This window comes from Pyrgilauda ruficollis, unplaced genomic scaffold (genome assembly GCF_017590135.1).
Source record: "Pyrgilauda ruficollis isolate IOZ18807 unplaced genomic scaffold, ASM1759013v1 scaffold35, whole genome shotgun sequence".
Classification (NCBI taxonomy): domain Eukaryota; kingdom Metazoa; phylum Chordata; class Aves; order Passeriformes; family Passeridae; genus Pyrgilauda; species Pyrgilauda ruficollis.
Genome location: NW_024524934.1, coordinates 5,690,494 through 5,715,327, shown reverse-complemented (window position 1 = coordinate 5,715,327; position 24,834 = coordinate 5,690,494). Strand labels below are relative to the sequence as shown.

At 38.4% G+C, this 24,834-nt stretch overlaps 1 protein-coding gene across 5 annotated transcripts in view; it reads left to right on the top strand.

Annotated features, from left to right (window-relative positions):
- CAP2 (cyclase associated actin cytoskeleton regulatory protein 2) overlaps positions 1 to 24,834 on the top strand; it is a 67,359-nt gene that overhangs the window by 19,810 nt on the left and 22,715 nt on the right. For all 5 annotated transcript variants that reach the window (XM_041475364.1, XM_041475369.1, XM_041475365.1 and 2 more), the window contains one exon: positions 13,043 to 13,120. In XM_041475364.1, coding sequence (XP_041331298.1) covers positions 13,043 to 13,120 — 78 coding nt within the window. The remainder of the gene's footprint in view (positions 1 to 13,042; positions 13,121 to 24,834) is intronic.

Below are 24,834 nucleotides of genomic sequence, written 5' to 3'. Positions count from 1 at the left end.
CTCGTGTTCATCTTTTGTGCTCAGAGGCTGTGTGGTTTTAGGCATTGTGTTGAAAGTTGAATTAGAGCTCAGAGAAGAGGATGATGTCAACATGCCCAAAGAGAAGCTTGCTGTCAGGCTGCCTTTGCAGTTCTGTGAGAGGTATTTTCTGCTACACGGAATAAACACCAAACCAAGGTGTTAGTGCAGGACTGGGGAAAATGGAGTACGTTAAAAAAAGAATAAAAAAGACAGATATTTTTGACAGCATACAAATTGCACTCAACTGAGAGAAAGAGTCTTAGAGTGTAGAAAATGGTAGTGCTGTCCACCAAAAGGGAAAATAAAATAAAATCATCAGCCTTGGAAATCTGTCAGTGTTCAAAGTTGATTTTGTAATGTTAATTCAGCTGTGTTTCTCACCCTATATATGTACTACAAGATACTTCATAAAATGAACACTAAAGAACATTAACTTTAATAGGAGAAGAAAGATGGAAATGCAATATATGCAGTCTAGCCGAGAGGCTAATTTAGAGGTTAGTCTAGAAAAAACGTGACATTTCTAGGAGTTCTACAACTTTTGATTGCTCTGTTCTAAAGGACAACTTCCCATATGGCCTAGGGATTGAACCTGGCTTTCAAAACAAGCAGGATTTGTTCAGGCGGGTGCAGTGGTATGCAGACATGCTTGTACCTGTTGGACTGTAAGACACCTGGTTGGGAATAAAGATGGCTCCTGAGAATGAAGGACCTGTCCATTCCAAGTCTAGAACACCACCTCCTGAAAGAGTGTGAGTTTTTCCAACAGTTTTCATGGGAACTGGATCAGGCTGTTAGTTTCTTGACACTGACATTGCAGTAAATACCACTTGTTTGGTTTTTTATTATTTAAAAAGGCAAGGAAGATATAAAAGTCAAACAAGTATTGAAAAATAAATGCCATGGTGGTCAATAGTGGGCTTTTAGTTGTGTATTGCTGGCACAAGAAACATGCACCTGTAAATTCAAGGGGGACAGTGGTGGGAATATATAATGAGAACATTCCATATGACATTTAGTCAGAAACATAAGAAATCAGAAACACAAGAAATCGGAAACACAAACACTCAAGGCTGTCAAGAGTTATTCATAACCTGTTTTCAGGGTTTTTTTTTGCATGAGTAGCTCCTGACTTAATCCATAAGCAATTGATTTCAAATTAGTGCTGTTGATCAGGAACCATTACAGACCATTTTAGACCAAAGTCTAAAACCATTGTACCCTAAAAAGGACTTTATTTGTATATGGTTACTCAGTACAATGGGATTTTCTCATGTCCCAAGGATGCTAGAAGAAGGTATCAGAATGATTTGAGTGGGAAACTTTATATGCAGTGTGAAAACAAAGAAAAATCCATCATGTTTGCCCAAGAAAATGTTAGATAAGTTGCTCTTATGAAAAAAATCTGATCATGGAAGGTTCTTTAATTGACCAGATGAATTCAGAATAATATTCAGTGTTTAGACTAAATATATAATGTCCATGTTTTACCAATCAATTTACTTAATGAATGGAGCAATTAATCAAGGCATACATTGCCTTTTTGACCATTTGAAGTCAAAGTCAGAACTGATCATATGCTGTAGCTCATGCTAACTTTGCTATCCATATAAATTTTTTTCTTTGGAGCCCTTTAAGAGAATATTTGAGTCAACTGGCAGGAAACCAGTTTTTCTTGGTGGTTTTCCAGGAGAAGCAGTGTACAGACTAGAAGCATAAGAGTTCCACAAGTTGAAAACCACTGCGTCAGCTTAACCAGAAATCATAAGGTGATAAAATAACATGGCTAAAAGAGCGAGCTAAATTACAGATGGCTTTAGAGTGTGAACCACCTACATTCACAGCCACAAATACAGTGTGAGTGTGTCTCCACAAGCCTGTTGCAAAGCCATTGCCTAGGACACTTGCTGGTGTAAAGTCAGGAGAAAACTTATTAGGGAGGCTTGGATATATGGAGTTGGCACAGAGCCAGGCTCCATGAGGAAACCTTGGTGATTACTTTTCTCTGTTTCAAAGCAGTCTAGGATCTAGAGAGCATATAGGTAACAGTCATGTCAGGGACTCAGCATCACAACTGCTGTGAGGTGTGTGGTTCTCACAGCAGTAATTTCTAGTGACTCACTGCCAAGTTACACTTTCTTGATCCATCAGAAAAACGAAGACAGCATCCTTGCTATTGTCATCAGCATGACTCTCTTGTGACTGAAAATTCTTTTTACTGGTGCTTACAGTTCTTATTTCTCTGCTGAAGGTTATGAGTTGGAGTAGTAATGTAATTCAAACCCATTTGTTTCAATCTGAGAAATACACATCCATTAATGCTTTTTTCCCCCCATTTCTTTTTCTGTTTTGGGACACATGCTTGAATGATGTCATTTGTTGCTACAGGCTATGAGTAAGTCTTTTATTAATTTTCAGTCTCATTCTTTCTGAAGAGCACGTGTACACTTTTTCACTCATCTGCCTCCCCATCCCTGACCTGCTTTTATTTTGCTAGCTGGTTGCAACTGTTTTGAGTGTACAGCAATGCTGGGCTTGGAAACTGAGAAGGCTGTTCATTGTCGTCAGCAAAAAACCAAACAATGAGCTCAGAATCTGGCTCTTCAGTCAGTTTCTAGTAAAAAGGAGTTCAGTGAATAATGAGAATTAAGCCACAAGGGAAACCAGTGTGTGGTTTGAATGTTGTTTTAAATAAGCTGGGAGTGCTGTCAGGAGTGATGAGGGTATAATGTGGCCACAAACGTGCATTGCTTCTTTTTATCCAGTATGAATTGCATGATCAATATGGTCACATTTCTGAATGTTGAAGAGTCCATTAGGATAGATTAAACCATGTCACTGTCACTGCTAACTTCTTTTTAGTCTACTGACACCCATAAATGGGACTATGTATTTCCACAATTAATCTGCACTGCAAAGCAGTTTAAGTATTGATGCAGAGTTTCATAAGTTTAATTATGTGGCTTATCCCAGAGATACAGTAAAAAGATTCATTAAGCATCTTTATGTAGAACTTTGAGGCTGAATTATTTCTTTATTGTTGCTTTAATACATGTTCTGTTTAAAAAAACACTTTAGTTCAGATCTGCTTTTCAATCACATCCTTGCCTTTCAGAGAGGCTGAGGCTCCATCTCAGTGTATATTGTTATTTATTGTTACTGTTATTGTTATTTCCTCTGAAAAGGAAAATATTATTCAGGTGGGAAGAAGTACTATTATAGATGTCTGAGCTTTAAGCTTTGAACTGACTTCCACGTTAGCAAATTTTGGTTGGGCGCCTGGGATTCTTTCAGGGTGATGAAAGTAGAAGTGAGTTTACAGGAGACAAGTTCTGGCACTTTTAGCCTTTGAGTTGCTTTCAGAGAGCTCAGTGGGACTACTAGCAGAGTGAGGTGGCAATGTTACCAGTTGTCTTGAAGTGCATGAGAGGCAGGACATACAAAAAAGTATTTTCCGTATAAGAACCTTTTTGTCCAAGTTTTCTCTCTAAAGGTAGTACAATTTCTTAGATATCAGTGGGTCTTCAGTCTTTGTCAGGCGACTTGTCAGACAGAGAAAGTCAAGAAATCAGTTCTTCAGAAAGTTGCTCAGTGATAACTGCTAAAAGAATATTTATGAAGTAAAACTTCAAGAAGTGCTGTAACCTTTTTAATTTACAGAGAGAAGCATCTGAACTTTCTGGAATTTGTATTTGTTAAATCAGGGACACATCTAAGGTCTGTGAAATTTTAAAGTCTTCTGAAATTTCCTTTGTATGGATTTGGACCTTCACTGAGAAGGGCTTCTGACAGAATAGCTGGTGGCAGAGAGTGGGGGTGCTTAGCAGCAGCCTCAGGGGCAAAGCAGCCCAGCAGAGAAATAACCAGAGTGCCTGCAACCAGCACAGCAAAAGCATGTTTGTGCAGATCACAATGAGACCTGCAGGCCCCGAAATCTCTGTGGCTCTCTGATGTGCTGGCTTACAAGATGTGTTCCATGGAGGAAATGTAGGTTTGCTTTTCCTCAGGGACAAGAGGTCTTTCCACAAATAGTTCCTCAACGCTGGCAACCAGGTCCTCCAAAGAACTCTTAGCTCAGATGTTCATGGGAAAGGAAAAAGGCACCTGAATTTCAAAAACTGTGTATCTTGGTAATAACAATGTTTAGACTTCATTACTTCAGTGCATTGTATGTAGTTTCTGTTTTTTTAAAGAAAGTAGTATTTAAAGAAGTAATGCCCTTTTTCAGAGATGCATAGTGTAGCTTCAGGTAACAGGAGAAACCAGAGGCTTCAAAGGACTGTGAAACTTTAATGTACCCCACTTCCTGTTCTTCAGTGAAATCCTGAACTGAGCTGGTTTCCCTTTGCCATCACTCTCGGAGAAACCTGCTTGTTTATGTAGGCTAGTCAGGATGAAGAGCTGTAAGAGTTCTCTCAAGAAGACTGTGGACAACTTCTACCCTGTGCAGGTTGGGGTGCTTTCTTTTTGTTTTAGCTTTCTTTTAGCTTTTTGTCTACTCTCCCTAATACAGATTACCAAAAAAAAAAAAAATCATTTTGTCATGGCATAATCTTTGGTATGTGATACAAAGAATATTCATGTCATGTTTTTACTTAAATGTATTGCCCCTGGAAAAGCCTTTTACCTTAGGAGTCCTGGGTTATTTAACAAAATAGAGACAGGTCAAATCCCTGCTTATCACTGATTGCTGTTACTCTTACCCTAACACTCATAAAATACAGTATTGACAGTCTTTGGTTATTAGAAACTCCAGACAACAATGGTTGCCTGGTATTTTAGTGATGAAGAGAAGCCATTTGTTCCTATGGTGGTTTTATGCTTGTTTTTAAAATGTTTGGCTCTTTTTATCTGTTTGTTTCTATGGTGATCACTAATGACATATTACAGAGGCAGAAAATGACAGCACAAATCCTGCACAGCTGACAAACAATTTTGTGGCTGTGTCTGGTCTATAGAGAAGCACCAGGGACCAGGTGCTTACATCTAGATGATCAGGTGCTGCAATGTGGCAATAGCACCCTTTACTGCCCACTACTCCACTGATGTGGAGGCTTTAAATGTAGATCCATGGCTGTGTGCTGTGCAGTGAGATGGCAGGAAATCTCCATCAGGTGACTTGGCACTTTGCAGAAGTCTGCAATGGAAATGGCAAACTTGAATTCTTGAACACTTTCAAACCTGCTCAGAAAAGAAAGGTGTTGTAAAGCCACCAACAATTTAGTCTGAAAATAAACCACATCTTGAGTAATGAGTGGACTTCTTATTTTTATACACAATTCTCAGTATTTTTTTTTATGCTAAATTTTCTGGAAGCCCTAACTATCAGTACACCACATCTGTTTTTGGAACTTCTGTGTAAAAGTTGAAATGAACAGAGGTCAAAAGACTCATAGATTTTTGGCTATTGTCAAAGAGATTAATGAAGAATTTGTTAATCCGGAAGAAAAAAAAGCAGCCTGAGCTTTAGGAGAGCATCAGCTAGTCAATAGCTTTGGTCTGGCCTTGCTCTTCCTCTGTTATGGGTGGTGAAGGTTATTTGAGGCGTTTTTGGAGAATATGATCTCCTATTGCTTCACTTGGCAGTAATAAGTAGCTGCAGTGGCCCTAAAGCAAAATATTTATATCTCTTTGAAGCAGTGACAGATGAACATAATAATTGACTGTTTCTGCTACTAATTTTAATAATAATTAATTAACAAAGCTGACATTTAAATAGTATTCATTATGTTTTAAACTTAACAGTCCCTTGAAATCAATCAGAAAACCACATGTCATTCAAAACTGAGAGAGTTTAGAGGAAATTCTGGAACACTGTGGCAGACTTTATTGGTGCAAACAGTGCTGAACATGTATATTCTTTACCCAAGGCAATAATATTAAATTAATGCAAAAACAACTGTTGTGCTTTTAAGTATCCCTTTCCTCCAGTTCATCTGTACAGTTCCTGTTTCAAATGGAGAAAAAAAATGGTAGCAACAATCTACCCCAAAGGATTCCATCCATCTTAAATCATTAATTAGCGCTGAGAGTTCTTAAAGAATGGTGTGGTTCGAACTCCACCAGAAGTAAGAACTCTGAGTGGTTTAAGTCACAGTGAAGCTTACTAAAAATGAAAGTTAATGAACTGAGATACGGATGCTACTCTGAAACAAGTAATACTGTGCACAGTTACAGGATGCAGTGTTTAAGACACTGGCAGATATAAACATGCAGAGAGACCAGCACTGATACAATTGATAGCACTGATTGGTACTGTACAGGCAGTAGCAATGCTGAGAAATTTTAACTAAAATTCCCTAATATAGACATAGCCATAAAGGCTGAAAACCACTAAAAAACCTCAGTATAGGGGACAGCTAATTGGTGGTAGCCAATGTATCTGTCTGAAAGTAGAAAAGAAAATATCTTGGGTGGTGACTGGTTCTGTGAAAACCAATGGCAAATCTCCCACTGGCTTCAATTTTGACTTGAACCTTTGAATTTCAACCCTGTTTTCTGCATGGACCAGTGAGAGAAAGGTGACAAGTTTTTTCTTTTTTACTTTTCATTTTCCAGAGTAAAAAGTGCTCCGTTTGGAGAGCTGCCAGTGACTCAGTGACTCTTTAAGGCTTGGTCCAGTTTTTAAAAATCCCTATCAGCCAATTAGCTGTTCAAAATAAATACTGTCTCTTTCACTAGCCTGGATGGTTTCTATAGCAGCCCCATTTTTACTTAAACTCTGTTCTTTTTCCATTTCTTTTCTCTCCCTTGAAGCCAGCAGCCACTTCACCACTTCTCTTTGAAGAGGCTTTTGAAAGCAAAATGTAAAAGACAAACAGTGTCTCTTCCTCTGGTAGTGCTGTCCCTCTTAGAGAAAGGCTAGGGTCAGTGAAGCTTCATCTGTAGTTTTCATTTGCTGAAATGAAAACTACAGTCAGTCACTGTGTCTTTTGCTAGATACAAAGGACCCATAATTATTTCTGCAGAAACTACATTTTTAACTCAGGACCACTAAATCCCATTTTTCCCTTGTGTCCTCTTTACTATCTAGAACTGTATTTTGGTTTGCTAATTATCTCTGTTAATGTTAGCATGTATATATAAGCAGATGTGTAATATTCTCCAACAATAAAAGTCCAGTGGATTTTGATATTTACACTGTGCTTTTAAATGCTGTGATTTTGAGGAAATACGGTATTAAATACAATGACATTTGACAAATTCAATATTATAAGGTCAGTAGGGTAATTTTCTTGACTAAAATTTCATTAGGAAATCTTATGTTTGTTTCTCTTGTTTCTATTTAGTTGGGGTTTTTTTCAACTAGTGAATTTACATGTAACTTGAGATCTCAGTGCATGTGCCTGTTTCTTCTTGTAGCTTGTTTGGCACATAAATAATATTTATCTTTATTGGTACTTGGATACCATAGTAAAGGTCAACTTAGATTGAACAGAACATTTAAAATGGGAAAGAGGCAGATCCTGAACCCACATGTGCTCTGGAGAGCTGAACCTCAGCAAAGCAAACTGGAAATTCGAGCTTCAGGTCCAGTGCATCTGCATCTACTCAGTTTGAAACAGTGCACGTTTGAGTGGAATTTGTACTCATGCTTCTTCAAACAGGTCAGCAGCATTGTCTTCATCAGACATCTCTCACAGAGCCTCTGGCAATTTTTCAAGCAGTGGCTTCTGACAAATACCAGAGTTTGGCATTATGTTATGACAGAGAAGGTTAAACCAGTTGCTATTTTAAAGATTATTTCTAAATACATATGATTCCTCCATTAACCTCTGCAGGCTTAACTGAGAGGAGGTGAGTCCTTGCTGTTACTGCAGTGGCGACAGAGAGATCACTCGTTGTACTCAACCACAGGTTTCCACAGGATGGAACCGGCCTGTCATGGCACACATGCCAAACTTCAGCTCTTCCAGCCATATCAGTCACCTGAGTCAGCTGTCAAACAGACCTGAGGTGAAGGTGAAGGATTAAGATGTGTTACTCCCCACTTTACCAGTGGGGAAATTGGGGTGGTGCATGGAATGCCACATGGTCCTGGAATTCAGATCCAAAGTCACAGCGGTCTCCTCCCAGCCTCTCGAACAAATTGCTAAAAGCACAGTAGGAAATGCTTTGAGGAATTTGCTTCTTTCAGAATATGCACCTCATCTGAGGAATCTGTCTGATGACTGATGTGTCTGTATGTAATCCCAGGAATGCCAAAAGGATTACCCAAAGTTTTCAGGTGTCAATTTTCTGTTGCTCCAAAACATGTCCATTTTTGTCTGCAGATAGATGTGTGCAAATTGATGGTGTACTCTACTCTGATAAATTTACTCACGATTCCTATACTATTTTTGGCACTCAAGCTTCATTACTATAATTGAATGTAACTGGAAGAGTTTCAGCTGATTTGTTCTGTGGCAGTCTTTTGTCTGAGCCACACAAGCTGTTGAGAAACACACAGATCCCCTCTGGTGTGTTTTCACTCATTACTCTTTGCTGGTTTTGTGGGGGGTGTCTCATGAAAGAGTCACCTCCCTCCAAAATTGTAGTGCTGCCTGCTTAGTTACACAGCCTGGCTGCGAAGCACAAGGAGGTAGCAATGAAGTGTCATGTTTGAAAGACTACAAGAAAGAAATGGAATGGTGATAGACTGAACTAATGCATTCTTAATGAGAGGAAGCTCTTCTGTTGCTTTGAAGGGATGCAGGGAAAAAAGTACGGCATGCTTAGAAGCAGTAAAACTTGAAAGCTGTTTTTAATGCTGTTGCAGAAAGAAGGAAGTCACTGTGGCAGAATGCTTATAAAATTCTTCTGGTAAAATGCAAATACTATGTTAGCATGATCATTTTATTAAGATTTACATTCAGAGGTGAGAGATCTGGCTGCTCTGATCCCTACACAGTTAAAAGCTTTTGGGAGTGGATACATTTTGGGCACATAGCACAAGCCTTGCAATCGATGTATAGTCTACTGACAACTGAATGTTTCAAACATCTTGTAATAAAGTTTGGATAATAAAAAAATGCAAGAAGCCACCATTTAAATGTAGCACAGGTAACTCAAAAGAGTGTTACCTATGGCTTGTGTGCACTCAAGATTTCTTAAAGACAGTTCCCAGACGTTTTGAGAAAGTGGCCTTGGCCACATTCTGCACTAGAAAAGGAGAAGTAATACAGTTCTAGAGGAGAAGTGAATCCTGATTCCACATCCAACAATAGTTTTCACACACATATGAGGCATAGTCAAGGAATGTCAGGCTTTTAGAAACATCAGTGTGTATCATCCAATGGTCTGTCTCCAGCTCTGACCAAATTCCAGTGCTTCATAAAAAGAAATGAACAATGAAACAAGAAACCAATTGTTACTTTGTTCTCAGAGTGGATCAAAAAATCCTCTTCAGCCTCCATAGTGACCACTGGGATCCCAAAAGTGTGTATTTAATGCAGTGTAGACAAACTGCCAGACAGACACATTTTTCAAACCTCATTGATGTTACAGCTCAGTATGTGTTCAAGAACTCAATAAATAATCTTAACTTTCTATATTTAAGGACTCTTTCCTCATGTTTATGATCTGTTTGATCAGCATTTAAAGCTCTGTCTTAAAATAATGCTGCCTCTTTGGAGGAATTGGAAAGATCCCTTCTGAACTTCATTTTTTGCATTGTTGGAAATTTTATAAATTTGAGACCACATTTACTCATGGCCCAGTTTTCAGACCTTTGATTATGTGCTGATACTACCATTTTCTTAATTCTCTGCTATTTTCATTGTCTATGAGAAAGAATTGTCATATTCCTCAGTCACTTTCTTGCTAAGAAAAATAAGTGAAAATTAAATTTTATCTTTGTGTGACAGATATTCATTGCTTTAAAAATCCACGTAGCTTGTCTCAGCATCAACTCTGATTTAAAGTCATCTTTTTTTTTTTAACACAGGTGACTGTTAATTCTGTGCACGGAATGCCAGAGGAGATTCTCTCTAATGATACTAACACTTCTGTAGATCTACTAAAAATACTTTGCCACATCCTCTGTAGAACTGCATACATTCTTTTCACAAAGCCGCCTTCCTGGCTTTTATACTTGTCTATTCCAGTCTTCAGCATTTCCATTTAATCATGGAATTAAATTTAATTCCATATTTACACCGAGAACTATGCATTGTTTTAAAGAGACACCAGGGAGGATTGCTACATTTTATCCAGTTCATATTATCTGTGCCAACAAAATTGTCTTACTCTTCTTAAGTGATGAGTGAGTCCTTCTTGACTGTGTTAAAACCTCCTAACCTTGGGTTGCCCAAGAATATTATGAGTGCACACCTAATTCTTGCTCTTATGACACTAAGAAACATATTGATTGCTCCTAAAACTAATCCCTGAGAAACACAACTAGCAACTTTCCTCCTCTCAAGTACCTTATTATTGCCTCTGCTTATCAAGCTTCTTATCCAACTGAAGAATTTCAATATTAATTTGTGTCATTTCCACTCAAAGTATGAGTTTTCCATGAGGACTCACAATAAGCATTTTATATGACACCCAGATATACTAGATTTGACACATTATCTTTGTGTAAAAAGTAAAGTAATGATTTCAACCATAGGTAATCCCATTGTAATTTTCTCCTGCTTTTCATTTCCATGTGTTTTAATCACTTGTTTCAAATCTGGTTTAAATGTTCATGGTGCTGAAGTCAACAGTCATGATATCACTTGACATAACTTCCCTCCCTCTTCCTGGGCATATTTGCCCAATCCACCATTGCATATTTCTGACACGTAGTACTGTCTCCAAATAATATATATTTAACATCTTTTCTAGTTGTACTTCCATTTGCCTGTGTCTTCAGTAGTCTGGAAAAAAGATAATCTGGACCCAATGATTCTGTCACTGAGCTGCGGATATTTGACTTCCCTTTCAAATAATGCAATTCCCATTGATTTGCCATCATTCTCCTTAGCTAACCTTTCAATATCTTTATGTTCATCGACTTCCTTGAAATTGGGGAAGAGCATGTTATTCAGCAACAGATAATCTATACATCAAAAATAATGTAGACATACCAAGCTTGCCCTTCAGAGCAGTGTCAGGGCTTCACTTCATTGCTCTTTATTGTTCTTCATTATTCTTTATTGTTCCAGTAGCTAAAAAATATGTCTTTGTTTTACTTTCCCATGTAAGGTACAATTCAAAAAAGCCTTTATGCATCATTCCTTTGCTGTATGTGTTACAGTGCCTGAAAAGAAGTTCTGCTTGATAATCCGGGCTTCCTCTCACTCTGTGAGGGTTTTGTACCTATTCTTATTATATTGCTTTCATTATTTGTTCATTTAGAGACTCTAACCCTTTCCTACAATTTTTCTCTCCTGCCCAGTGCACACAGATTATTTCCATTCTCAATGTGAATCCATCCTTTCCTGCATTCACATCATTAAGTTCCTCAGACCAATCATAATTTTTCATTGATTTTTCTATTTTCTAAAAGTTTGCCTTATACCAAGCCTTAGTTACAGATTTATTTTTATCCATCTTGCAATTTAAAAGCACTGAATTCATTCATAATTGCTTCCTCCTCAGGAATATCAGTTTTTCTCAGCTGTTTTACAAGATTCTCCTCACACACAAAAACCCCCCTAAGCTTAAAATAACCCACATGTTGTTGTTTTATGAATTTGTGTACCAAAAAAAAAAGTCATCTGAAATGTCTAAGAATATCTAAACCTTGCTATTATTGATGGTATTTATGTCTCTGGCTGGAAAATTTAGGTTTCCCTTATTATTTATTTCTTTATCTATTTATAGAGATGATTATACCCTTCCAAATCTCAGCCTGTCAGACCATATTATCCCTTTCTCCCCAAATACTGTCCAAGCTGGGTCTCTTTTACCATCTTCCTTGCAGTGACTTTCATCCTAACAACCTATGTTTTATTCATGCCATCACATTTTAAGACGAATAAACACAATTTGGCTGTTTTACTTTGCTACAACATCAAATTTCCTGACTTTTATGTATTTTAAGTTGCATCCACATGGGTCTGTATATATAATTACCTTGTTGTCTCTTTAGATTGAAAAAACCCCAAGGAAAAACGGCGTGCACTTCCCCACCCTTCCACAAAGTGATTATAAATGTACCTATTTATATTAGGTTAACTTAGCAGCATTTGGTTTGGCTTGGTTTGTATTTAGCAATATATTCTAGTTATGAATAATTATTTTCTATGCCAGTAATGCTTTTTCCTAGTCACTACTCCTCCACCTGGATGAGGTAGAGGTGATACTGGAATACCCATTCAAATCAATGTATATCAATAAGAATATATAGAAAATGCATAGAGTTCAAATAAATGAAAAAAAAACCCAGAAATTTGAACATTAGTAAACACCCATCAGTGGAGAGATTTATCACCCATCCAAACTGGTGACACAAAAGCATCGTGTCAGGTCAGCTTTAACCCAAATGCTGGAGTTCTGTGAATGGAAAATTGCCCAAAAACCTTCAGCCACTATGTCTCATGGCCATCAAGTGTGCCCACAGATCACAGGCAAGGAATGAATTACAGCACAGTCCCTCAGCAAATGTGCCAAGCTCACCTTATCCTGAGCATCACCACAGCCTAAGCTGCAGTTCAACACAAAGCTTGCAGATTGCTGTTCCCAGTGGTAATAAGTTCTTGCTATGCACTTGGGTATAAGCATCACCATTAAAATGCCTAGACGTACTCTGAAGTGTTAAAATTAAGTCCTCCTGTGACTAAAAGTAGGAATTATAACTAAAAGCCTGCTTATCAACTCATTTTATTTCCTGTCTGAAGAAGATAGGGAATTTAGACTTAGGTGTAAAAAAAAAAAAAAAAAATTATAGCTAAGCTAGTACTTTATTACATTTCTTCCAGTCAGTGTTGCTGTGATTTAGATGAGAAGCAGCAAGGAAGATTTGAGCTGTCACACTTGACTTTCAGCTGCCACGAAGAGGCACTGGAGGTTACAGGCTGAAGTTTAATTTATATTCCTCCTTTTGTTACAGGCAGAGATGGTACGTGCTGCTTTCCAAGCGCAGAGATCTTTCTTGCTGTTAGCATCTCAATGTCAAGAGCCTCAAGAGGTAAGGAAAGTGACCTGGAGCTTCAAGAGGCAGTGCATAAAAAAGTCTGTGTTGCCATATGTTATTGATCCTGCATTTGCTTTGTCTGTTCCTTTATTTATACAGTGCACTTGGGGGCTTGCTTTCACTTTTATAAGCATGGTGCTGTAATAATCAGAAAGCCATGGTCCTGGGTTAAGAACCTTTTCTGTACTAATTCGTATAAGATCATTGAAGAAAGCAAAGGAGGAGTTCACTTTACATTTGTAAGTGGGATCAGTCTTTTTCTGGAAGCTGGAAACGCCATGGAATAGAATTGCTATTTGCCAGCCCCCCATGGATGCTGCGTGGTACACATTGAAGTTGGGTATAAGCTAGTGAGAGAAAAACCAGTATTAGCCCATGCACTCAGTATTCCCCAAACTGAGGTCCAGGTTAGGCCAATTCTGAGAGGAAGGGGAAAGCATTTTGTCAAGAAAATGAAAAATAAACTTTTATCAAGTTGATTTATATACTTGCTTCAGTGGCAACTGTTTAAATCCTCCTCTCACTAGAAAGTTCAGAGAAGCTGTGGAGTTGTTATGAATCTCATTTGTAGTTTCTAGAAGGCTCAAGGCCAATAGCACTTTATCATTCCTGGGAGTAGCAATTGATTAGCTCTTCTGTGGAACCACCATTGAACCTTCCCCCTTGGAGTATGCAGAAAATGAAGTCTTCCCTTGCCCTGTCTCATCATGGCCTTCAGTTCTGCCTTTTTCCACTAGTTCCCTGCTCCAAAGTGCATTATAATCCTTTTTTGCAAATCAGAACTCTCTGCACATGGTATAATTTATTGAAATTTTGCTGTCACTATTGTTCTTAGAGACACAAATTAGAAGTTTTTCTAATCAGTATGTTTTAATGGCAAGGGTACTTAAGGAAAAGAAAAAAAAAAAGCAAGCCCATAGATATTCAAGGGTAGACTTCAGAGTTCCAAGAAAGAAAGGAGCAGTTGTTTTTCCAGCTGTCCCTGATCTCAGGGAGTAAAAGTGGGTCATGGCTCACACAGAACAGCAAAAATTCCCATTGGTACAGGCCTTGAGCAGTCATTTGTATTGGCTGTGAATACAATTGCACCCAGTGGCCCACAAAATTCTACATGTTCATAGGTAAAATATTCCCCAGTGACCAGTTTCTGATGGCCCGTAATGTAATGCAATGTTCTGAAGTGTTGGGATTGTCCCAGCTCTGGTACAAGAATAAGCTGTGGGTCCTGGTTTGGCCTCCTGTACTGATGTGCTATCAGTAGGATTTTCTCTGCTTTTCCAGTGAGAATAGCAATGGCTTCTCCCTACTCCTACCCTTACAACTTTCTGACCTCATGAGGTCAGAGGTCAAGTCTGAGATTTTTCAAGTGTAAAGTTTAGAATTTTTTATTTTATAATGTCAACTAAACATGCTAAAAAAACAAACAACAAAGAAAGAGTAGAGATAAAAAAAGATTCTCCAGCAATCTAGAATGATGGTTACAGAAGCATTAAGAAAAGCAATAAATAATAAAAACCTTGTCATAAACATCACCAGAGCTGGCCATCCATATGTCTTAGTAGTACATTATCAGGCTTGCATAGATTTCTGCAGTTTGTTGAAGGCAAGAAAGTACACTTCTATCATTTAACTATCCTTTAGCACAGTGAAAATGCCACATGATATGTGTGTACACATCATTCCAAAGTTAAAATACCAGGAATATTACAGACGAAAGTTTCTTTTTATCAGTGAGAGCCAGTCTAGTTATAAACCCAGTCTAGTTATAGTTACTTAAATTTTTTTAAAGACTGTTAGCTACGCATTTTTATAGACATCAAAACACACACTGTTGTCCATTCTTTTTCTCTTTTTTGCATATATTTTTTTGTGCAGACACACTCAATTATACTATGGACAGATGTGAAAATAATTGAAGGCTGCCTATGCTGTACAAATTGAATATTTTTTTTTCCCACTGCAGAGAGTTATGGTTCCAGGTGTTAGGTTTTTTATATCTCCATCACAGTGAGGAAAAAACTTTCTATTATAAAGTCACATTGGTTAAGCATTTTGAAAAAGCTGGTAATCACCAGCTAACCCAGGAGAAGGAAAGAAATAGGCGTCCTGCCCCTGCTCCCCCGGGACCTTATTGCTGTGATGTCACCTCGGCTCTGGCTCTGTATTTATAGCCTAGAGCCATGGAGTCAGTGTGGAATCCAAACAGGAAAGCTGATCATTAGTGTATCAGAATGCACAGAGTGGAGAAAAGCAAATGAAGATGACAGCATATCTATAAATGCAAGAGAAAAGAGAGTAATTCTGTCATTCAGCTGTCTAGACTGTTTGCTTTATAATGTAAAGCTGTGAATGAGCCAGCGAGTTGCGATTATGGCATAGTAGCTTTGCAGACATTCAGAGACAGCGGTGTGGAGACTGAGGGGATTTACTGAGTTCCTGTCAAGTTGGGATGTCATACATGGTGCCTTTAAAAAAAAAAAAAGAGGGAGGGGAAAATGTGCTGGAAAAATAAATTAGCTCAGCTCTTGCAGCTTACAAACTAATGGATAAGGAATTCAAACAAAAAGAAAGCTCCTATATCTATAATAATCCTTGGATATTTTTGTGCTCAGCAAAGAGAGAAACGTGTATCATCAAAAAGTGGTATTTTTTTTCTCTCTATGAAAATGGTGAAGTCCTAGAATTAATTTTGCTCTTTAATTCGTGCTGTGAGTCACTAACAAACATTTTCAAACAGTCAAGATTGCTAAAAGTTGCTTTTGTGGAGTTTTGCTTCTTGTTGATAATGGTTTTTTTTTCATTTGGAATCTGTTGCAGTGCACAGCCTTTATTATCTGTATATGTGAAAATAGTAGGAGACAGGAAGGTAATTCCAGCTGGCATACCAATCTAGCATCAACTGCAATAAATTACTTTGCAGAGAGCATGTTCTGTTACTTTTTATGGTCATGTTCTATATTTGTATGTGCAGTGGAAGAGATCACATGACTAAACCACCAGCTGATATTCCTGTTTGTGTATGTCCCAGCTAATGGCTGCTAGATACAGGCTCATTCAGCAAGATGGGATTTTTCAGTCCATCTACTTATGAGAAATTATTATCTGATACAAAACTTCAAACATTTAAACAAAAAATGTCTGTTATAAATCATTTACTACTATAAATAGTATAAGAGAATATATGAGTTTATAAGAGAGTGCAAAGAAGATGGGAAAATAAATTAGAATATTGCTGTAATCTGTGAGAAGTTGTTTAAAAAGATATTTTGAGACCACATGTTTGCATGTTGCTTGGGCCATTCAGAAGACAGGTTTTAGCATAAACCTTCAAAAAACATTCTGAAACAGTTTGGATCTGATTTTCTATTTCCCACAGTCTAAGCCAAATACAATTCTGACTGAAATGTGTTTTTTATTTCATTGCATAATAGTTTTAAAAGTTATTAATGTTTCTGAGCAAATTTATCTGTTTAACACCTTTTTTTAATTTGCGATCATGAATACTGATCACTGCTCAAAGTGACTGCATTAAATTCTTTGTGAATGGTGACTCATATACTGCCTTCTCTTTATAGGTTGTTATATTTCACTTTAAAAGTTCAAACAGTTTTAAGAGTTGCTTTGAGGGCTTGAGGAATCCATTGTTCCTATACTGAGAACAAATTAATGAGATTATTATTTTTGTGAATCAGTATAAGCATATGCAGGATGAGTGTGTCCGTGGTAAGAAGTACTACAAACAGATTTAAATGACAGATGCAGTTCAGACTATAAATGATTACGTAATTTCTCATTAGAGAAGAATGCTGAGTTCACATGACTGCCAAAGCTCATGGATTTATTCCTAACATTGTGCAGACAAACATTCCAATTAAATACCTAGCTTAAATATATAGATCCTGCACACAGGTGGGAGGAGAGGGGTGGAAAAAAAGTGAGAGGTAAAGGAGAGCTTTCCTTTTTTTTCCTAGAAAAGGGAGACCTTACCCCACTTCACAGAAACCCAAGAAATTGTGTTTGAATTTGGACTTAGAGCCATGAGAACAAGTCGTTCTATTTTTATTTTTTATAGCCAAGCAAAAAGAAAAAAAATGTCTATTGTAGGATTAGTTGTGGCAAAATCTTTGAATAAAGGATTCATTCTCAGGTTTTTTATGTAGAAATCAAAAGATGAAGATTCACAGTTCCCTACTCTGTGTCAGTGTGGGATTGCTCATTTTCTTCTCTTTCTACTTTGAAGTACTTCAATAACAGGACTCCTGGGACTTATTATTCTGCATTCTAGCAGGATTTGTTTTCTAATTACCTTGACTTGCTTATGTCATTCCATTTCCCCCTACTTTTCCTCATGCTTACTGGGATCACCCTTACTGTTTTCCAAAAATACAAACAGTAGGATACTACTCACCTTGTTAATTTATTACATTCTTATGCAAAAGAGTTTGGGCTGAGTTTCCGTGCTATTCTCTCAGCTGGTTCACTGCTGCTAACCTGCTCCTCTGTGTCTAGAAATAGCTTAAAGAGGAATTTACTTCAATCCTTTTAAGGTCTTCAGGCCTCAAACTCAGAGAAGGTGCCAAGAGTGACATGGACAGGAGCCTGAGAGTCCTGAGCTCGAAAGGGAACCCCTTCCCCTGGTCCTGTTCTCTGAAATCTTGCCAAACTGTTGGCATACTTCTGTTATCTGCAAGCCTACAACTGCATGTGATGCGTGGTCACAGCCGCAGGGATGGACCAACAGTTTCCAGAGACTAACCCGCTGCAGTGCAGAGTTCACAGGCTCATTTTTGGATATTGCTGCAAGCTCTTACTGTGTTTCACATCCAGATAGCCCCTGACACCTGTTACCTCATAATTCTGTCTCAAAATCACTCATCTGCATTGTATCAGCCTCAAAGTCATTGTATTTTCAGTTCATAGAATCGTTTAGGTTGGAAAATATCTTTAAGGTCATCAATCATAAACCCAGCACTGCCAACTCCACCACTAAACCATGTTTTCTAAGCACCACATTTACACGTCTTTTAAATACCTTCAAGGATGGTGGTTCAACCTCTTTTCTGGGAAAGTTGTTTCAGTACTTGACAACCCTTTCAGTGAAGAAATTTTTCCTAAACTCCAACCTCCCCTGTTGCATCTTGAGGCCATTTTCTTTTGTCCTGTCACTTGTTACCTGGATGTAGAAACTGACCCCCACCTCACTGCAACTTCCTTTCAGGTAGTGGTAGAGAGCACTCTCTGAGCCGCCTTTTCTAAACACCCCCAGGTTCTTAATTGGCCCCTCACAGGACTTTCTTTCTACATCCTTCACCAGCTTCATTACCCTTCTCTAGACACACTCCAGCCCCTCAGTGTCTTTCTTTTATTTAACTTCTCTAGGAATCCTTGTCCCATTTCACTTTCTTCACTTGTGTTTGCCAAAACTCAGGTCAATAAAAGGTGAATGCATTTGAGATTTACTTCTGCCCCCGTACACTCAGCAGTAAGAAGGCCCAGAGACACTTAGGGATCATGGGAATGCAGATGGGCCATGATCAGGGCAGCATCACCCAGCTTGTACAGAATAGAGGCAGAGATTCACATCAGTGACAGCTCCAGACTGGCTCACACCAACATCCCCAGTCACAGACTCGCCAGCAATTCACATTCTGTGCAAGAATCAGGCTCCAATAACCAAAGGCTCCTTGCACTTGTGACCTCCAGTGTACCTGTATGCTCTGGATCTTCATTTGACATGCTAAGCAATTCTATGGATCTGCAAGCCTTTACTGGAATTCTGCTGTTTGTAACATGATGTCCAAAAATCACCAGGATAGTTTGCAGTCCCTGTAGCAATGTTCATATTCAAACTGTGCCATGTGAGACCCTACCTACCCCTAAGCTGATAGGACACTCCCTCTCCCATTAAGTACCATATTCTTTATTTCTGCTGAACACAAATCCAAACTAGTACTCTCCTTTCTCTGTGTTACACAATTCTTTCCTGGGATTTATGCACATAACCTTCTAAAAAGGAAAGCACTGGGGGTACAGATGACTGAAAAGCAGGGCTTTTTGATTCACAAGTTAGTTAATTATTTTCTTTTTTTCAAATTTTACTTTGGTCTAAATCAGACCACATTTGTGAATTCCAAAATTTACGTCAGTTCCAGGACTGCTCAACAAACTGGGCAGTCTTACAGTTTGGCCAAGGATGGAAACCTGCAACATCTAACATCTCTTTCCTGGGACATGCCCCATGAAAGGTGATTGCTCTTAGCAAAGATTCATAGGATCTCAGATGTTGTGAACAAAGAAACTGTGGCTTGACAGAATCACCTTGCTACCTGGAATGCCCCAGACCCCACTGAACACTGGATTATAATCACAGCATTAGGATTGAGGAGTAGTTAATCAAAAAGTTGAAAACAGTTTATTAGTGTAATTGTTCTTGTTGATTAATTGTGGGATGTTGCCTGTGTGCCTAAAGGAGGAGGACCCTTTCTTGTTGAAAATACTGCCCACAGAAAGCTGCAGTGGACAAGAACGCAACACGCAGAACATTCAAGTCAATTTAAAACCAGCCAGTCCCAGCCAAAGGCAGTGGGTGTGATTCTGCCCTGCTGTAAACTGATGCATGCAGGTTGTATTGGGCCCTGGATTTCTCCACTGGTTAGAAGCAATTTGTCTTTCACATTCCTCTCCCTTTGCCCTGCCTCAGAGTTGATATTTAAAAATAAACCCACAAATGACTAAAGTAATAATTTGTCATGTGGGGTTGCGGGTTGGTATTCCCTGGTTTTTTTCCCACAAAGGACAAAACTGCTACAGCTGATATTGGCTGTTAGATTGAGAATTTTTGTGCTATCTAAGAGGAATAAAAGCCAAATACCAATTAAGTCACTTTGGAAGCACACAAATGTGTCTAAGCTTCTGTGCTGATGAAGCTGACCAGACAGTTACGCAGATTTGTCTCTCTGTGTCAGAGTCCTGCTGCTGCACAGCAGTGAGTTGAAGTGGCAAAACCTGTACTGTTGACCAACACATCAAATACTTGTTACATCACTATGTTGAAGATTTACAGTCTAAGAAAACTAAGCCATAATAAATTAATGTGGTTAGGTAGGAGGAGAGGTTTGAACCCTGAAAATATCAGAATACTAGAGGGACATGAACGTAGTGATCTCAGAGAAAAATTTCACTTATGGTCTCTACAGCCAGTCAGAAAATAGTTGCAGAGAAAACATTGGATAAGGGTGGAGTAGGGTAAAAAAATTATATTTTATATATACTTAAATAAATAGGTTGCTTCTCAGGTTAGGTTATTGACTGATTCCATCCAGGCTGTGAATAAAGAGTTAAAGAAAAAACACAGGCCTTTCTTAAACTGCATACCTACCAAAAAAAGTACAAACTTAAAGTCTTCTTTACAGGTTTTGAAAATACAAAAAAAAAAAAAAAAAAAAAAAAAAAAAAAAAAAGGGAAATTACGGTTAATCAAAAACTGTTTGAGTTATACAGTCACAGCCACTCATAGCAGAAATGCATCTCATTGGTGATCTTATTTCTGTAGACACAGGATGGGCTTCTGCTCATCAGCTTTAAATTGTCAAAGTAGGAATATTGTGTAAGGTGTTTTCCTGGGCTCTCTTAACAGTAATGGCCAGCACCTCTAGAGTCCACTTCTTCACATCTATTAATGTCTTCTAACATATAGTCATCTAATATCTATTAATACGGGCAAATAATTCATCAGGGACATGTCTTTCTTCATTTACAGTAGAGGGAAACAAGTCTCAGCTGAGAGCAGATGCTTGCCTTTTAAATTGTTAGAACTGAGTGGGGTGGTTGCTATCCATGACATCTTTCACCCCTTGAAAGGATGAAATGTGGGATGGGACTGTACTAGGCTGTTTGCAGAGATAATGGCTGTGTCTACATTAGTGTTTTAGCTCACTGTGGGACTGTATTTCTCCTTCAAATCAGCCCCGTTTACTATGTCGTGTTTCACATTATAGAGCAGCTTAAGGTGGACAAAGTGGGTATCTTTCTGGTGAAGTGGAAGATACATTCCCAGGCAGCATCTAAACCACAATTTACAGCTAGTCCCAAGCAGCACTCCCTTACATGCATACTGTGAGTGTTGGAGCCTCAGCACCGTTTTGCTCTGCAGAACCATTCCTATTAGGCTGCACTGCTTGCCAGCACATACAAAGATACCTGATTCAGATCAACTCCATGTTTCAAACTTGCCCCCTAAAAATACAAAGTATAATGGAGATTTTATGTAAGTATGAAGGAGAAACTAACAGACCTGTACACCATGGAATAAAGGTTGTACTCACGCTGTTCGGGTTGCAGCTGAGTAAAAGGAAGGGGCCGTTGGTTCCAAATTCTGAGTTTTCTTTTGCTGCTCCTACGCCAAAGTTTCCATGCCCTCATTTTGCATAACTTAAGAGGGTATTTGTTCTCTTGACATGCTTTTTTCGTAATAGGTCAGGTTGATTTAAACACTGTAATAGTGAGGTCTGAATTGTGTTGCCACTCATTAACATAAAAATCCTTCGGTAAACAATCTCACACCTCAAAACCATGTAAGATTAGCTTAAAAATTCATAAAATCTTTAAAACTATATTTTTTATTTACCTGCTGTGTTTTGTGCCTTTGTGATTCATGCTGGCAGGTTTCTGGACAGCAGTGGTCCTGAGAAAATGCCCATTTTCCCAAATTAAAGCTAAGATTTTCAAGTAATCACTGGCTCAAGCAGCCATAATTTAAGCAAGCCATTCAGTTTAATGTGACTTTACAGGCAGATTTCAAACATCACAAAACCCAAATCTTTGGTCTTTCTCCTGAACTGAATGTCCCTATCCACCAGTCCTATTAAGCCTGTCACCTGGGGAATTTCTTGTGTGGGTAATGCAAATATGTGGAGAAGAAAGTCTGTGTAGTGTGGTCTGTTGGAATACTGGTATTCCAGGCCATTTTATGGGCTGAGACTGTTAAGTCTCTGAAGCCAAAGCCTAAGGCAGTTCTTTTGTATGCTGAAACTTTTTTGGAGTGTTTTGGCTATTCGTGGCAATAGTCTTACTACTCTTGATTTTCTAACAAGAATTACAAAATATTATCAGCTGGCTGGTTGTCTAGTTATTTGTGTTTAAAGTGACAAGCTGGTTTTAATCGTTATTTAAAAAGGAAAAAAGGATACTGGGAATTACTTCTGACATTTGTCAGTTGTGCCCATGTTGCATTTTTAAGCATTTCAGCAAAACTGATATTATAATAGGAATGGTGTTTATAAAGAGACTCTTAAATTTCTGTTAAACAACTGTGCTGTGTCTTAAATGACAAGAAATTTTATCTAGCACATGCCAAAGGCATGCTGAAGATTTTTCCAACAGTTCTGATTCATCTCCTGGAATTCCCTTTTCTTAGAGATACAATATAGACATTAATTGTATTAAGTCAGCTGTTTTAATATTCATTGCAATAAAGAGATTATTCTTCTAGAACCCTCAGCACAACTGTTTCTGCATTGTAAAGCCAAACAAGACTGATTACTGCCGGAATTAATGAGCCTTTCTGTACCCATATGCCATATACGCTGTAATTCATCTGCAGTTTAATCACTAACTAAAAATTTAGAACTGAGACAGATCTCAATTAGTGATTCCTTGCAGGCTGTGTTCCTGTGTCAAACTCTTACACAGAAACTTAGAAGACAAGAAACTTCCACAAACACACACATTTTGTGCAGCCATTGCAGAACAGGATGAGTGCAGAGTGAAAGGGATGCAGACTTTGCTGCTCTACCAAGACCTCTCACATGGGACAAAAAAAGCAAAGCCTCAAGCCCACTCTGGTGTCACTGCAGTGCCAGAGGAATGATTACTTGAGAAACTTTCCTTAACAATACATATTTCATCTTTAAAACTTGCACAGGTTCTGTGAAATTAAAGAAATCCACTTCATTTTTATAAACATTTCTTATAAATATGTAATCATTGGATAGATTAAGTCCTGTGTTCTGAGGGACAGAAATAATCTCTGTGCGACTGACAGAAGATCCTCAGAAAAGTGGCTGAGAGCTTTTCTAGAAGGAATAGGAGGAGTTGCGGGTCATTGTGGGTCATTCAGAGAAATGTTTGACCCTAATTTTGCCTTCTTATCTTTAGAAATCAACGTATTCTACAAAATAAAACAGCTATGTTAACACCATTTCATATCTAGGAAATCAAAGCACAGAAAGCTAACCCAGCTTTCCTGAAACCTGATGACAATTTGGTGGGAGAGCTGCAAAGAGAACCCCCATTTAAGGACTTCCATTTCTGTGCACTATCCACAGAAATGTGCTGCCTCCCAGTGCTCTCTAGATATACCAGGCATCTGTGGAGCTGTATTTTTAGGCCTGATATTCTTTTTGTCTGGAACTGGGCCATGAAGATTCACAGTAAGCTCAGGACTGTAAATATCCCTCAGACTTTATGGGAGGAAAACTGGCATAATATCAAAGCAGAACAAGCACTTTCTTAAATTTCAGTCTTGTTAACTACTGTCATACTTGAAAGATTTCCCTGAAAAATAAGAAAATACCCAAGAAAATACCAGCTGCAGCATGTTGTAAACAAGCAGAAATTAGAAAGGAGAATTTCTGCAGACTTTATCATGTTATGGCAACAAGATCATGTTTTAAGAACTGCAAATCACAGGGGTTTCAGGGCTTTTCAGACTTAATGACTTGTGCTGGTCATTAAGTCATCAACAGAAAATCCTTTCATTTCACAGTAATAGTGTAAATATTTGTTTTCTCCCAACCCATTTTGTTGTAGGGAAGATCACATATGCCCGTGTATTTCTGATTCTTAGGCCTTTCTCAAAATTAGTCTACCACTAAAATGTTCAGGCTCTGTAGGTAGATCAAAATACTTTTCAAAATGCACACCCTCTTTTTGACATGTTTTGAAGTATCTTTCACCCGTGTTAATCTGTAGCAAACATGCTTATTCTAAGGTGACATAAAATTTTCTAATGCTGGAGTCTTCTGGAAAGGTGAAAAGAAAAACCTTAAGATGACAGAGATCAGGCAGGACATATGTGCCCATCAATTTGTGTGTGTCATGGCAGCATTAGTCCTCAAGATCATGAGGATTAGTTGTCTCCAGCAAGCACATCACAAATAGCCCTGGAAAAGGTGAGAAAAAAATGAAGAGTTCTGCTACATCCTGAGTGATTTCCAGGTGAAGTGCCAGGGAGGATCAGAATGGTGCACTGTCTTTGGTGGGACATTATAGGGGTTTGGTGAGCATACTTTTGCAATATTATAGGGTTGCAAGGTACAGCAGTTGTTTTGCCTGTAAACTGATGACTCCATGTCCCTCAATCTGCTGTTTTCTGAGTGGAAGAATTCTTCCCAGTGAATTAGTGCTCTAAATTAGTTTTTCTGAGACAGTGGACTAGTGTGATTAGCATTCACTTTGCACAGGAAAGAGCTTGGATAGCTTCTGCATTCATTTTGCTTTTCTCTTCACTCCAAACACTACTGCTTCCACTCAGCAGTCATTCCCATGGATACCATTCGTTTCTGATTAAGCCAGGAGAACTTCCCCAAACCATGGCTTGCAGGCAGCATATTTCTCATGAAATCCTCCTGCATTACTTGCAGCCAAAACATTAAATGTACCAAGGAGGAAAGGTAAAATTGATCTTGCCTACAGTGTATTACTTTCTC